At 44.1% G+C, this 13899-nt stretch overlaps 1 protein-coding gene across 2 annotated transcripts in view; it reads right to left on the bottom strand.

Moving 5' to 3' along the window:
* Positions 1–13899, bottom strand: part of LOC147748142 (angiopoietin-related protein 2-like) — a 172286-nt gene that overhangs the window by 136974 nt on the left and 21413 nt on the right. The window contains exon 2 of one of the 2 annotated variants that reach the window (XM_086958998.1): positions 4969–5609. In XM_086958998.1, coding sequence (XP_086815124.1) covers positions 4969–5568 — 600 coding nt within the window. In that variant the 5' untranslated portion in view covers positions 5569–5609. Of the gene's footprint in view, positions 1–4944; positions 5610–13899 lie in introns of both variants that reach the window. The other variant, XM_086958992.1, reaches the window with a different exon arrangement.

Here is a 13899-nt window from a genome sequence, read left to right as displayed (position 1 = left end):
CCACACCACCAAACTCCACTGGACCGACCACCGCTGCATCCACTTCACCTTCAAGAAACCCACCATGCAACACCACCCACAACAGACTCCCCGACACAGCTGGAACAAGGTCACCGAAGACCAGCTAATCACCACCCTCACATAAAACCCGCCAACACCGACACTGCCGCCCGCAATGGATCAGTGATTGAGCCAACGGTCTCGCCCGATCAAAAAACCTTCAAGCAGACACACTGACAGAAAAGCCATCTGGTTCATTGCCAACCTCCAGGCATCCAAGCAGACCTGCTGAAGACTCGAGAAGAAGTGGCATCATGAACAGACACCGGACAGCAATGCTGCCCACAAGAACACCATACACAGACACCACCAACTCATTCAAACCGCCAAAAGGACCTCCTTCAAGGAATGCATTGACAACAATGCACACAACAGCAAAGAGCTCTTCAACATTGAGAAACAACTCTCCAAACCCAGCTCGAACTCCAACTCCAATGACATACTGCCCTCGCAAGACTTCTGCGACTCCCTAGCCACCTTCTTTCAAAGCAAGATCACAGACATCCACAACAGCTTCAACAACCAGGACCCCCCTGACAGCTACCGACACCTCAGACTCAACGCCCCCAGCCACACCGACCTCCTGTGCTCCTGGACCCACGTCAATGAGGACGACACCATCAAAATCATGAACACCATCCACTCCGGCTCACCGTCCGACCCCTGCCCGCACCACATCTTCAACAAAAGCAAGCTCCACCATCGCACCCTATCTCCGGAAGATCGTCAACCTTCCCAGAGAGCTGGAAGCATGCCGAGATCAACGCCTTACTCAAGAAACCCAAGGCAGACCCTAAGGGCCTCAAAAACTTCTGGCTGATCTCCCTACTCCTGTTCCTGGCGAAAGTCCTCGAGCAGATTGACAACATGCAACTGACCTACTTCCTCAAGGAGAACAACACCCTGGACACGTCCCAATCCAGATTCCGCAGCAACCATAGCACTGCAACTGCCCTCATCACCGCCACCGACGACATCAGGACCCTGCTGGACAATGGAGAAACCGCGGCCCTCATCCTCCTGGACCTTTTGGCTGCCTTCAACACCGTGTACCACCACACCCTACGCACATGCCTCCACAATGCAGGGATCCGCAACAGAGCCCTGGACTTGACCACCTCCTTCCTCACCAGCAGAACCCAAAGCGTCCGCCTCCCTCCATTCCGATTTGAAGCCACCAAGATCATCTGCGGCGTACCCCAAGGATCATTCCTCAGCACAACACTCTTCAACGTCTACATGGCACCGCTCGCCAACATAGCCCGATCGCACGACCTCAACATCATCTCATACGCCGATGACACCCAGCTGATCCTCTCCCTCACCAAGGCCCCCATCACTGCCAAAACCAAGCTCCACGAAGGAATGAAAGCCGTTGCCGAATGGCTGAAGAACAGGCGCCTGAAACTGAACTCGGACGAGACGGAGGTCCTCCTCCTCGGCTCCACCCCGTCTGCCTGGGACGATTCCTGGTGGCTGGCCACACTGGGAGCTGAACCGACACACACTGACCACGCACGCAACCTGGCCTTCATCCTAGACTCATCGCTATCAAGGAACCAGCAAGTCAACGCCGTCTCCTCCTCCTGCTTCAACACCCTCCGCATGCTCCGCAAGATCTACAGATGGATCCCCACCGGAACCAGAAGGGCAGTCACCCAGGCCCTCGTCAGCAGCAGACTGGACTACGGCAACGCCCTCTAAGTTCCTCACCCACTCTCACAAGGCACTCCACAACACTGGACCGTCATACCTCAACAACTCGCCTTCTACACCACAAAACTCCAGCTTCACTCCGCTGACCGCACCCTCGCCACCGTTCCACGCATCCGCAGAACGACCGCCGGCGGCAGATCATTCGCCCACCTCGCCGCCAAGACAAGGAACACCCTCCCCAACCACCTGTGGCAGACCCAGGTCCCGCTGACCTTCAGGAGACTTCTCAAGACCTGGCATTCTGAGCAGTAGCAGCCCCTTCCCCCCCACTCCCCCCCCGCCAGCGTCTTGTGACCCTCACGGGTGAGTAGTGCGCTTTACAAATGTTTGATTGATTGATTGAATGCTGCCATGATTTAGAGCGGGTTGTAAAGAGTGATGGTGGCAATTTTGTGTATGTCAATTTAAAGCTCGCTAATGAACCAGGAGTGGTGTTACTCCCTTAAAGAATTTGTTGCTCTTTCAATTAATTTGAAGCACTTTAGGCTCTACAATGAAGACTGACAGATATTAGAATTAAACCACAAAGATGTATTGAAAGATTTAAAGACATTAAAAAAAAGAAAGAAAGTGGCTAGAAGACGGTCAATTATTCAGCATCTTAATGACCGGAATAAAATACAAGAAATGAATATGCGGAATCAAATATAATTCAGCTCTAAAGGAATTATTCAAAGTTATAAACCAAAGGTCAGACTGATGTGTCGCCACCTCCTAAAATTCAACGGAGAGTGAGCCCAAAAAAACTCAAGAACGGGCTTTTTTGTAATGCTAAAAACAATGACACCAATACATGAATGCAACTATACAAGGATCATACAAATCAAACCAATCAGGTTAAAGGAAGATCAATACAGTATCTAAAATCATATTGATGAGCAACATCCTAAAGAATCACCAAATGAATTTCCCTTGCTTGGTGCTCTTCAAATACCCCAATAGTTAGTTAAAATATTAGTGCTTTGAATACAAGACGTTCTCATGATAATCACAATTTTTGTGCCAGTAGGTGAGGAACATTCACTCTCAATTGAACAATGTGCTGAGTCCTGAGGATGTAGAAACGTGATGTGTTTACTGTTAGGTGCAAAGAAGAGTTCTAGTCGGCAGCAGTGTGTGGATTTAAAAACTAATACTAATAAAAAGTGTGTATATATTTGTGATTTTATGTATAGTATTTAGCTTTGTGTGCATTTAAGTACTTTTCCGCTTTAAATGTAACAGCACTGAAAATGATTTATTGAGTGCTATTATGTGTGTTGCTGAGTTTTGTGTCTTCAACCCCTCTCACCTCCCTGAGGGAATTTTGCTCTGGCATTGCTTCCTTGTGAGTGAAGCAGCGGCGTAGCGTGGGTTGACAGCGCCCGGGGCAACATTTTAAAAGAAAGTATTGCACCCACTAACCCGTGGACCAATAGCTCAGGAAGTCCTAACGGTCCACTTTTTTGGTGGACGCAATACTTTCTTGTAAACTTTTGCGCCCCTAAGAACTTTGCGCCCGTGGCAACCGCCCCTGTGGACCCCCCACTCTACGCCATTGGAGTCAAGTGCCAGGCTTTCAATTTGGGGGGTGGAGTATAGTATGTGGAGGCAGGGACACCAGTGGTATACTACCTTAGATGACGCAAAAGAGGCCAAGCCATCCTTGGATGCCTCTGGGCCACAAAAAAGTCCTCACAAAAGTCTTGAATTAGCCTATGAAGGAAAGTGGTTGTTCAAGGACTTTGAGAAGATTCTTTACTTCAGAGGAGTTACGATGAAGTCCCCCTTAGGTAGTTGACTTGGTGTATTGGACTTTGAGTTCCTTTTCACGTGTGCTATTCTATAGGATGGGGGGCAAAATATCAATGGTACCAATCTCCTGAGCTAGGTTATATTTATCTGGAAAATCTTTTGCAGAATAATATTGACTAACCAACCAACCAACTTCTTGGGAATGGGAAATGTTTAATCAAATATGCACTTAAGTGGTCCTACTGCTACAGATCAATGAGAGATTTTTGATATTCTGCTAGAAGCAGACCAGCATCAGATCTGTTTTTTACCCTAAATGCTCATTTGTGTTTTTTTCATCCATATGCCTCATATAAGTAGCTCCTTCTCTGCAGACAATGGGCAGGCTTTTTAGCCAGAATTAGCTGCTACATCCAATCTGCCATCTCAAGCATCTTATCTATGGTGCTGACCAGCAACTAGCTGGCATGTTCAAACAGGAGCCCATGACCAAAGTATCCATCGTCATCATATCTCTGTGAGTTAAGCAGTTCATCTCTCTTGAAGAGTTAACAGTAGTGCCTGGAGCATCCTTCAACCGTTTGAGAGTGGCAACTCACTCTAACATTTCAGCACATAGGATTGCATCTCACTGACTCTAGCATTGATTGCGATCAGAGGCAGGATATTAAATGGAACACGGCCTTAACCCTCAAACTCATTCATTTTGTCTCTGTGCAATGGTCCCAAAAAAGTGGGCATCTCATTTGGCCATAGAACCAGGATTTCCAATTTCAGTATACCAAGGTCAAATCCATGCCAGAATGTCAAGATATTTGTATGAAAAACATAAAGGTACAATTCATTTAAGCCATAGTCTGTTATCTAGTTGTTGATTATCCTGAAAATGTGGCATGGATCCAACCTTCATAGAGTAGCGTTCCCCAACCTTGAACTAGGAGCAGTGCTATCGTGAGGCTGGAGTCTCTAGAACCCAGGAAGATTAAAACTACACGTAAGATAGTCATGAGGTTAGTCTTTTAAATCGGGACTGCTTTGCCCACTATCTTCAACATTAATTTGTCTTTACAGTCCTATATCAAAAACTTTAAATACCTTCACTTCTGTGTGCTGCATTGGTATTGGTGTTTCAGTTTGTTTCTTTGTAACATACAGATGCAGCCTAACCCTGAACCTAGCCACAAATCTAACCTTAACCCCATGCCCCATTTAACAGCTTAGCACACATTTTATTTAACAAAAGTGTCTATATATAATTGAGAGACACAAATTAATGCACCAGAGCTAAGTGGGCGTATCATATTGCATGGCTTAATTTAGTAGACTGGAAAGGATTGGTTTGATGTTACACATGTTGGCATCTTTAGGGCTTACTGCACCTTTAGAAAAATATTAAATAAATTAGCTGCAAATGCAAAGAGGAAAAGAACATACCTGCTCTGTACTGTGCCCGCTGACCTTCTGCTGGCACTGTCTTTCCAGCTGTGCAATGATCAAACTTTGGTTGTTGATGAGGGACGCCAGAAGGCTGTACTTGTCCTGGAGGTCCTGGTACTTGGTAGCAATTCTCAGGACTTCTGCAGTGGTGTTGAGGACCATGTTTTCCAGCTGTGAAGCCTCCAGTGTGTGGTCCTTCTTCTGTATGATCTCGTGCAGCAGCTGGGTGTAGAGTTGGGTGATCCGCGAGTTCATGTTTCGGCTCTCCTTGCGCAGGAACTTGACCTCGTTGACCACGGTCCCGTCCACATCCACCATCTGCTTGAGCTGCTCAATCTGCAGCTGCTGCTTCCGAAGCTCCTCCTTCAAGTCGTGGAGCTCGGATTTGTTGACGCTTGACCCATCAAGGTTCTTGGAGTTCACACAGATTGCCCCTGAGAGTTTTTGTTGGGGCACTATAAAGGTGTACGCACACTTCCCTGTACTCTGTTTGTCAGGGGAGCGGCTGTAGCGAGCTTTGGTGTGGTGCTCGGCATGTGCAGCATACTCTTCTCCCCCTTCATTGTCTGAAAGTACTAAACCTACCAATAGCACTATCACAACCCTTGTGTATGTCTCCATTCTTCCAGTAGTAGTGCTGCCAGCCACGTATAAAGTTCCTGCTGTTGAAAACAAAATAATATACATTTAAGAGACATGGAAGACTTCTGAGAAGCCCTATAGCATCGTTGTGATTGTCTCTATATTTATCACTGAAACTATAACACATTCACCGTTTTGTGTGAAACTATGCGCTCTATGCGGACCACTTCAGTTTGTGATCCACATGTCATGCTAATAAGAGTTGCTGGCACTGTATTGATCCTTGATAGAACTTTAACTACAAGGTGTTACTATAACCAAGACTCTATTGTCTTAATTATGAACACCTGATAGATTGAGTTGCTCATCTTTGATTTAGACAGCAGTCATCTTGATGAGGATTTTGTTTGAAATCTCCCTGAACATGTAAGAACCCCTTTTAATGTCCATGCAGAATTGTGGCACTGCTGCAAAATGTTGACTGAAATCTCTCCTGACACTCCATATAAAGAGCCAATCGCTCTCGCATTGTCAATGCCCCCCCTCCCCCCTCCAACCCGGTAATTGGCTTTGCCAGTGCTTGTTAAATTGAGCCACCTTTGGTAAAGTTAATAGATGCAACTGGCCCTCTTGGAAGATGGCCATCACGCTGAAGCAATATGGGGGTCGTCCTGAAATGTTAGAAAATAAAGTTCTCTGAATAATCTTGATTGATGCTGAACTGGAATTTCTTATGGTAACATGCAATATGTCGTTCAATCATGTAATGTACTACTGTGATTTCAATCAATAAACAAAGTTTAAAAAAGAAAAGAAAAGAAAGTTCTGACCTTTCCATCATGCAATGTAGCAGTCGAGTGTAAAGCAATGTAGCATCAATTGCGAAGGTATAGAAAATAACATTCATCCAATTGGAGCGTTATGTTTTTTTACTTCAAAGACGTCCCCACGTTGCATCATGCAAAGTGGGGACCGTCTTGGAAATATAAAAAAAATACACATAGAAAGAAGCTGGACGGCGACGACTATTGGCTTTTCCAATCACTCCGCAGTTTTAAAAGCATCTTTAATTGCCTGGAGCAATAATGGGAGGGAGGGGAGGGGGGGGGGGGGGGGGGGCGGCGTGACATCACACCCACAGAGTTCTAAAACGCAAATGATTTTTGAAAAAATGTAAAAAGTTTCCTGGCGACAGCAGAGGAAGGATACACTTAACCAATCAATCACAAGAGTGAAACCTAAATACTCCAGAGGCGAGGCGAGGCGAAGCAAGAATAGGGAGCAAATCTATCGATTCAGGATGGTTAAAGAGGCCAAGAAGCCGTCCAATTCTAAGCAAACATGAAGGCCTCTTTGAGAAGTACCGAAGTATTGATTACAATGCTGTTTATGAGACAGCTACAGCTGTTTTCAGTGAAATCGCAAAAAGGAAAACTCAGTGAACCATAATAAACCGTGAAAAGTTGACAATAACCATTAGATCTCTGTATTTTCCCCCAAAGTTGTGTGCGCGGTGGATCAGCCATGCGTGAATTTATCCTCTGGCTTTAAGGGACCCTCGCAATGGAGTTTTCAAACAACTTTGCGATTTTGGTTAGATTCCAGAAATTCTTGATGTTGTTGTGGTTTGTGCGGTGGAGAGAAAAAGACTGTTGCCTTTTGGAATGTAAGTATATATTTTAGAAACCCATCACAGGTGTGGACTGGCACTGTTGAACTTAGCACAAATTGCTTTTGACATGGTCTGTAAACTCAGGGATACAGTGACACGTGAAAGGTTTTTATTAACAATAGAGAGCAGTTCTAGCACGGATATTAGAGGGATCATGTGGAGATATATTACTTGACCTCTCTCCACACATACATACATACATTCATTTACATGATTGAGTGCTTTTGTTACACAAAATGCAGAGGCGTAAAAACACTTTTTACAAGGAACCGTGAACTGTGTGAAATATTTCACAGTTTTCTGTAAAGTGTGGATTTGATATTCAGAGTGACAGCCTCCAAACCACTGTGAAGAGCTTTACCAATAACAGGGTTATGAGAATTATGTGGCATGAAGAACCAAATTATACTTCAAAGAATACAAATAATGTGGCACTTTCTCTGGTAGCATTATTTAATCAATTTGACCTACAAACAATGGGGCTTATTTATAAGCTCCTTGCGCCACCCATCAACACTTTTCCCATGTTAAAAATGACGCAAAGTGGTGCAAGACACTTGTAAATAAGCCCCAATATTTTAGTGAAATTGCAAATTATGTGGCAAATGTTGCGGCACATGAGCTAAATCCATAATTACATTGTAAATGCAACAGCCACAGAAGCGCATTAATCTACCGGCCCTCACCATGGACCATTGTTTTATCAGAAATGTAATACATTAATGCATTGCTGGAATTGGAAAAAATCTACCCTGTGAACCCATAAATAGAAAGTCCAGGCATTGCAGAGGAAAAAGGGGAGAGTCCTGAAGAGCGGAGCTTTAAAAGTAGTCGGACAGTCAACTTATACATTCTTTTATTTAAAAATCTGCTACAAAAAAATTGGTAGGAGAGACATATGTGACAGTAAATCTGTACTAGATTACTTAATTAGTCAGAAAGAAGCTGAAGCTGCGTTTTACACCGTATTTCAGGGTTAAGACACCTGCTGGAGTGATCATTGTGTGCTTAGCAATTTTGAGGGGAGTATAATAGTGGTAAGATAACTCTAGTGGGCGTTCTGGGAGAGTTCTGTGTTTTGTCCAGTCACAGTTTTGACCAGTAAAGTAGCATGAATGGTTAATTTGCCTGCTGCAAAGCACATTATGAAACATGCAGATCACATATTTGTATTTTATTTAGATACTAGCAGCCCGCCCGACGTTGTCCGGGGGCAATCAGGCTTACAGCGTAGCGCTCCTCCCTGCGCTCCAAAGTTTAACTTTCCTCCCGGCGCTCCAAAATCCAAGGGCCCCTAAGCACCTCCTTAGCCCACTGTGGGCGTCCGGTGGCAATGAGGCTTACAGCCCGCTCCAGTCACCGCTGTTCACCTCTCCTCCCGCTATCCTGTCCACCGCTCCAGTTTACCGCTCCTCCCAGCCCGCTCCAGTCTGCAAAGGCAATGAGGCTTACAGTCCGACAAACTTTACCGGTCCTCCCCCAAAGTTTACCGCTCCTCCGTTTGACGTACCTCAGCCTGCTCCAGTCACCGCTGTTCACCGCTCCTCCCCGCTCCTCCCCGCTATCCTCCATTTTACCGCTCCTCCCAGCCCGCTCCAGTCTGCAAAACTTCACTCTGTTCACCACTCCTCCCCGCGCTCCTGATGATGTCAGCACGTTAGCGCACATGGCCGGCGCTACTTCGAAGGGACTACTTTTTTTTGTAAGGTATATTTTTAAAGAAGGTATATTTTTTGGGGGTATATAGCCTATGTCACTCTGCACACCCTGCCAATTCCAATGATGTATTTGGTGTTTGGATTGGCGCTTTGGTTCCCGAGTTTACCCGCCTCAAAGGTTCCCAGTTCTTACTTTATAATAGTAGTATAGATGAAAGTGGGCTACTGCTATTGATACGGAGATCCTTTTGTTACTTCCAGTTCATAAGTTGCAAGCCTTCTAATATAGCACAGTGATGTATTAACCGGCATCAAGCAGCTGCATGCAAACTGTAAATCATGAGATTAGATCCGTATTTTTTTTCAATCTGTTGTTATTCTAAGAGTTTCTTTAGAATATAAAGCCTTGTTAGTACAGATACAGGAGGGCTAGCCACTGGAAGCTCGAGCTAGACTTGAGCCAGATGCCTGGCTCTGGCTCACCTCGAGGTCTTCCTGAACCTTGAGCTCAAAACGAGACGAGCTTTAATGTGGTTTCTGCCTTCCTCCCTTGCTATACCCTCATACATAGAGTTGAAAGCAAATTATTGAAATTTGAGATAAAAAGAGAGACAAATACCCATTTAGTGACTGATTTGCATGAAGTAAAACCAGAAAACATGGGACTAATCCAAGCTTACTCACATAACCAATTGTGTGATCTTAGACAAATATTTATTTCCCCCCGATATGTCTTTTTCTTCATTGGCACGTATGAAAACACCTTCAAATAATTGAGTTCAGAATAAGAGATGTACAAAAATATATTGTGTTTATTTTAACATAGTATAATGTTGCTGTAGCTATAAGAATCTAGGCCACATACAGGGAGCCCTGATAGCTGTCTTGCCTAATGGCATTGTTGCCAGGGCTGGGCAAGATCAGTTCTAAATCAAAGCTTCCACATGTTTTCTCAGCGACTAGAGTGATGGCTACAGTGTCTGAATTTACAAGTTTTGTTTTCGAAAAGGTGTGACAGAGAAGACGGGTATCGCTGGAAAGTCTGTTTCTCATGAAGCCCATCTGAGAGTGATTGACCAAGGATGGCAACACCGGCTCAAGTCTTTTACAAAGTATTTTGGCATAGATTTTTGTGTCTAAGATTATTAGTGAGATAGGTCTATAATTTCTCATAAGCAGAGGGTCCTTACCCTCTTTCGGGATAACCACAATGGCGGCCTCACTGGTTGTGCTGGTGATGGAGCCTGAGAAGTGACGGAATAGGGCTAGTAGAGTGGGGTTAAGGGCAGAGGTGAATGTTTTATAGAACTTAGTAGTGAAGTCATCTGGGCCTGGATCTATGATAGGTTTGAGGGAATCAATAGCACTAGTCACCTCCTTCATCGATATTGGTACACTAAGCAATCATTTCTGGGGGTCCGAGTTAGATGGGAGGGTAAACATCCTGAACACAACAACTCCGGAACAACGAGTTCCGGAGTCACGCAAGCGGAACAACGACTTGCCTGAACTACGACTCTGCCTTAACCACGCATGTGCGTGGTTAAGCCTGAGTCGGTCTAGTGTTCGGGCAGGGCGGACGAGCCTCGCAGAGGAACAGGTAAGAGGGGATGAGTTTTTGGGGGTGGGGAAGTTTAAGGTTAGATTTTAGGGGTTGGGGTTTAGATTTTAGCGGATATGGGTGTTTGTATGTATTTAAAAGGTGGGTTAATTAATTTATAAGGTGTGGAGATCGATTTAAGGAGGTGGGGGAGAACGTGAATATTTTTTTAGGGAGGGGGAAATTAGGTTTAAGGGGGTTGAGTACATTTATTAAGGGGTGTGTGGGTGAACCTGTATGAAAATAGGGTGGAGGGAATTAGAAATTATGGTTTAAGGGGGATAGTGTATAAACTAAGAGTGGGGGAATTCATTTTTAGAGGGCTTGATGTTTGGGGTTAGTAAACAGGGGTTAGGGGTTTGGGGTTAATTGTAAGGGGTATGGGGTTTGGGGTTAGTTTTAAGGGGGTGAAGGTGATCTAGATTGTTTTAAATGTGTTGGTAATCGTGCATATTTTTAGGTTGGGGGAATAAGTTAAGTGTTTGCGGGTAATTGTGTTTATCTTAAGGGTGGGGGAATTTGTTTTTAAGGGGAGGAGGGATCGAGGAACTAGAGGGAAAGCATTTTTTTAACATGCATTCCTTTACCACAAGAAATCATGATAAAGGAATGCATGCTAAAAAAAATCATCGTTTAGACGAGGTTGTGGTTGCGACCTCGTTGTTAAGGAAGTCGTGCTTGGCAAACTCGTAGTTAGAACATAAAACCATATGGGAGGGCTGTCTTCTCAAGGTAAGTTATAAAGTCTACTGTCAGGGAGACAGATTCTTCTTTGTTGAGATATATGTAGAAAACTTTAAGGAACTCAATAATTTTATCGGGGATGGAGTGTGTAATATTGTCTTTGAGTGAATTAATACCCATACGATTCTATTTGTGGTTCAAGTATGAAGCTATCATTTTCCCTACCCTGTTGGCATCACACAGTTTTAAAGACTTGTATTTATCAATCCAGACCCACAACAAAACCTCGGTCCTTGGGCTGGTGTCAACTCCTGGATTTTGACAATAAGTCACTGGATCCTACACACTTTTTCTGAATAATATGTATCCTAATATATTGTCATCTCACTGCCATTTTTGCTGTTTTTTAGGTCTCGGCTAGCGTGGCTGCGCACATGCGCAGTTCGCTGGGCGAGATATTATGACTTTAAGGAGCAAAACCTCGGGCCTTGGGCTGGTGTCAACTACTGGATTTGGACAATAAGTCACTTTTCTAACATTATACTTCCATAACCTGTGTGCCCAGTTTGTATCCTAATTATCAATAAATATGGACTATTTAAGCCACTCTGCATAATTGTCATTGGTAAATGTGTTATACTCTGGCACAAATATTCCTGTTCTTGGCTGTTAGAATTGTACCCAACTATTGGACATCAAGAGGTCCCTCAGTGAACCACTCCATAATTTCCTTAATTTCTCCTACTTTTTTTGTTTGCAATGCTATTGCAATGCTCTGTATATTGCTTTCACATTCTTGAGAGTTGTTTTGTTTGTAAGAATTTACAGATTATCATTGGATCCTACAAACTTTTTCTGAATATTATGTATCCTAATATACTGTCATCTCACTGCCATTTTTGCTGTTTTTTAGGTCTCGGCTAGCGTGGCTGCGTAGCTCGCTCAGCGAGATTTTATGACTTTAAGGAGTTTTAGTATCGGACTTTAAGCCACGCCCCTCTTTCCCATTGGCTGGCATCACCGTTTATGCTAAAGTGAATATTAAATATTCAAACAATCACATGACACCAAAGTGCAACTTTGAATACAATACATACAGCCCAAATCAATTATAGTCAAATAACATATACAACATGAAAGGAAAAGACCAGTCCTTTAACTGATATACCAATGGACAGGCGGAATCGAGAGTGGAAAACAATTGCCTGCCTGTCTCAAAAGACCTGTGACCAAGTATTCGATCTGGTTGCACGCAAGGGCCCACACCAGTGGGATAAGTTAATCCCTAGCTTCACCCTTCTTTGTTGTCACAGGCTGGGGGTCTTGTTTGAATATTTAATATTCACTTTTGTATATCTCGTACATATTGTATTCATTGTGCACACAATTATTTGTTTTTGCTTTTGACTTGACTGTTTGTGGCGGTGTTCTTCTTTTGATGTCATGCTTCTATGAACTTTGAAACTTGCTTATGAATTAAAAATAAATATTTTTGTTAAGTAAAATGGCTTGGTCACACAGTACTTATGGGCTGTGTGGGTTCTAATTTAAAATTAAAATATCCAGGCCAGCCAGTATTACATTCAAGGCACTGAGACCAGAGTGTGCCTGTTGTATTTTTAGGGATGTAATAAGATTATTGAGATAATTCTTTTTGGGACCTGGTTCTTGACAGCAACCTGCAAACCTGGCTATTTTGTGGATGGCAAAATGCAGTTATGAGGAGAGGGGACTAGCTGAGGATTTGGGATCTGATGAAAGTACTGGTGCCTACCCACGGGCTCCGAGTCTCCAGTCCTCCTCCCCCACCTCCATCGGGTACAGTGGTGGCAGTCCAAGATGCGAGTTCACTCTATCCAAGCCCTCTGTAATGGGGTCCACAGTCCACTCTGTGCTACGCCCAGGAGGTGCTGTGCATCTTCGGACTGCCCCCTCTCCTCTCAGAAGGGCAGATCTGTGAGGCTCTCTGAGGGGCAATGGTATGCAAAGGTCGCTTACTAGTAGGTTGTCAGTCTTTTTGAAGGGATACTTTACTATGCAAATATGTGTGTGTGTTGTTGTGATGTCTGTGTTAGAGTGCCTGTGTCAGAGTGATGTCTGTTTGTCAACGTGATTGTGTATAAATAAATGCTTGTAACCATGCTTGCCTGTTTGTGTACATGTGCTTGCCTCACAAAGTTAGTCAGAGTGTATAAGCCATAATATATGCAAGTGTGTATGTGATTATGGCGATCAGTGTGTTCTTCACTGCATATATCTTCTCTGCTTAACTCTTCTCAATGCCATTGGGTTTGTGACGTATTAGTTACTGTTATCAAGAATCGTCAGTGGGTGCATGTTTAGATGTGCACGTGCTCACAATGGCATTTGTGTATTTTGAGTCAGTGTGCATGTGTATGTGTTTGTGAGATGTGTTTGTGTCCAGACGCAAGACCGTTAGGAGCATTTATGTGGACTTGTTGTGAGTGCATGAGCGTGCACGTGTGGGTACAGCTATATCTTTGTCATGCCTGGCTGTGTGCTTGTTTAGGACCCTTGAGGCGTGTGTCAAATTGTGTTATGAATGTTTCTGTTCATGTCTGTCTTTGAGGTTTATATGTGTGCACCTGTTTTGTACGTGTGTATTTAAGCAGCTCTCAATATTTGGGGTGTGTGTCCATACAGGATGTTTCGGCAAGCGTGGGCGTTTCTGTATGATTTCTGACTGGGTGTACTTCTGTGTGTGTGTTTATGGTTGATATGTGAGCATCTGCTGA

This window comes from Lissotriton vulgaris, chromosome 1_1, assembly GCF_964263255.1.
Source record: "Lissotriton vulgaris chromosome 1_1, aLisVul1.2, whole genome shotgun sequence".
Classification (NCBI taxonomy): Eukaryota; Metazoa; Chordata; class Amphibia; order Caudata; family Salamandridae; genus Lissotriton; species Lissotriton vulgaris.
This window is presented reverse-complemented; position numbering and strand designations above follow the sequence as displayed.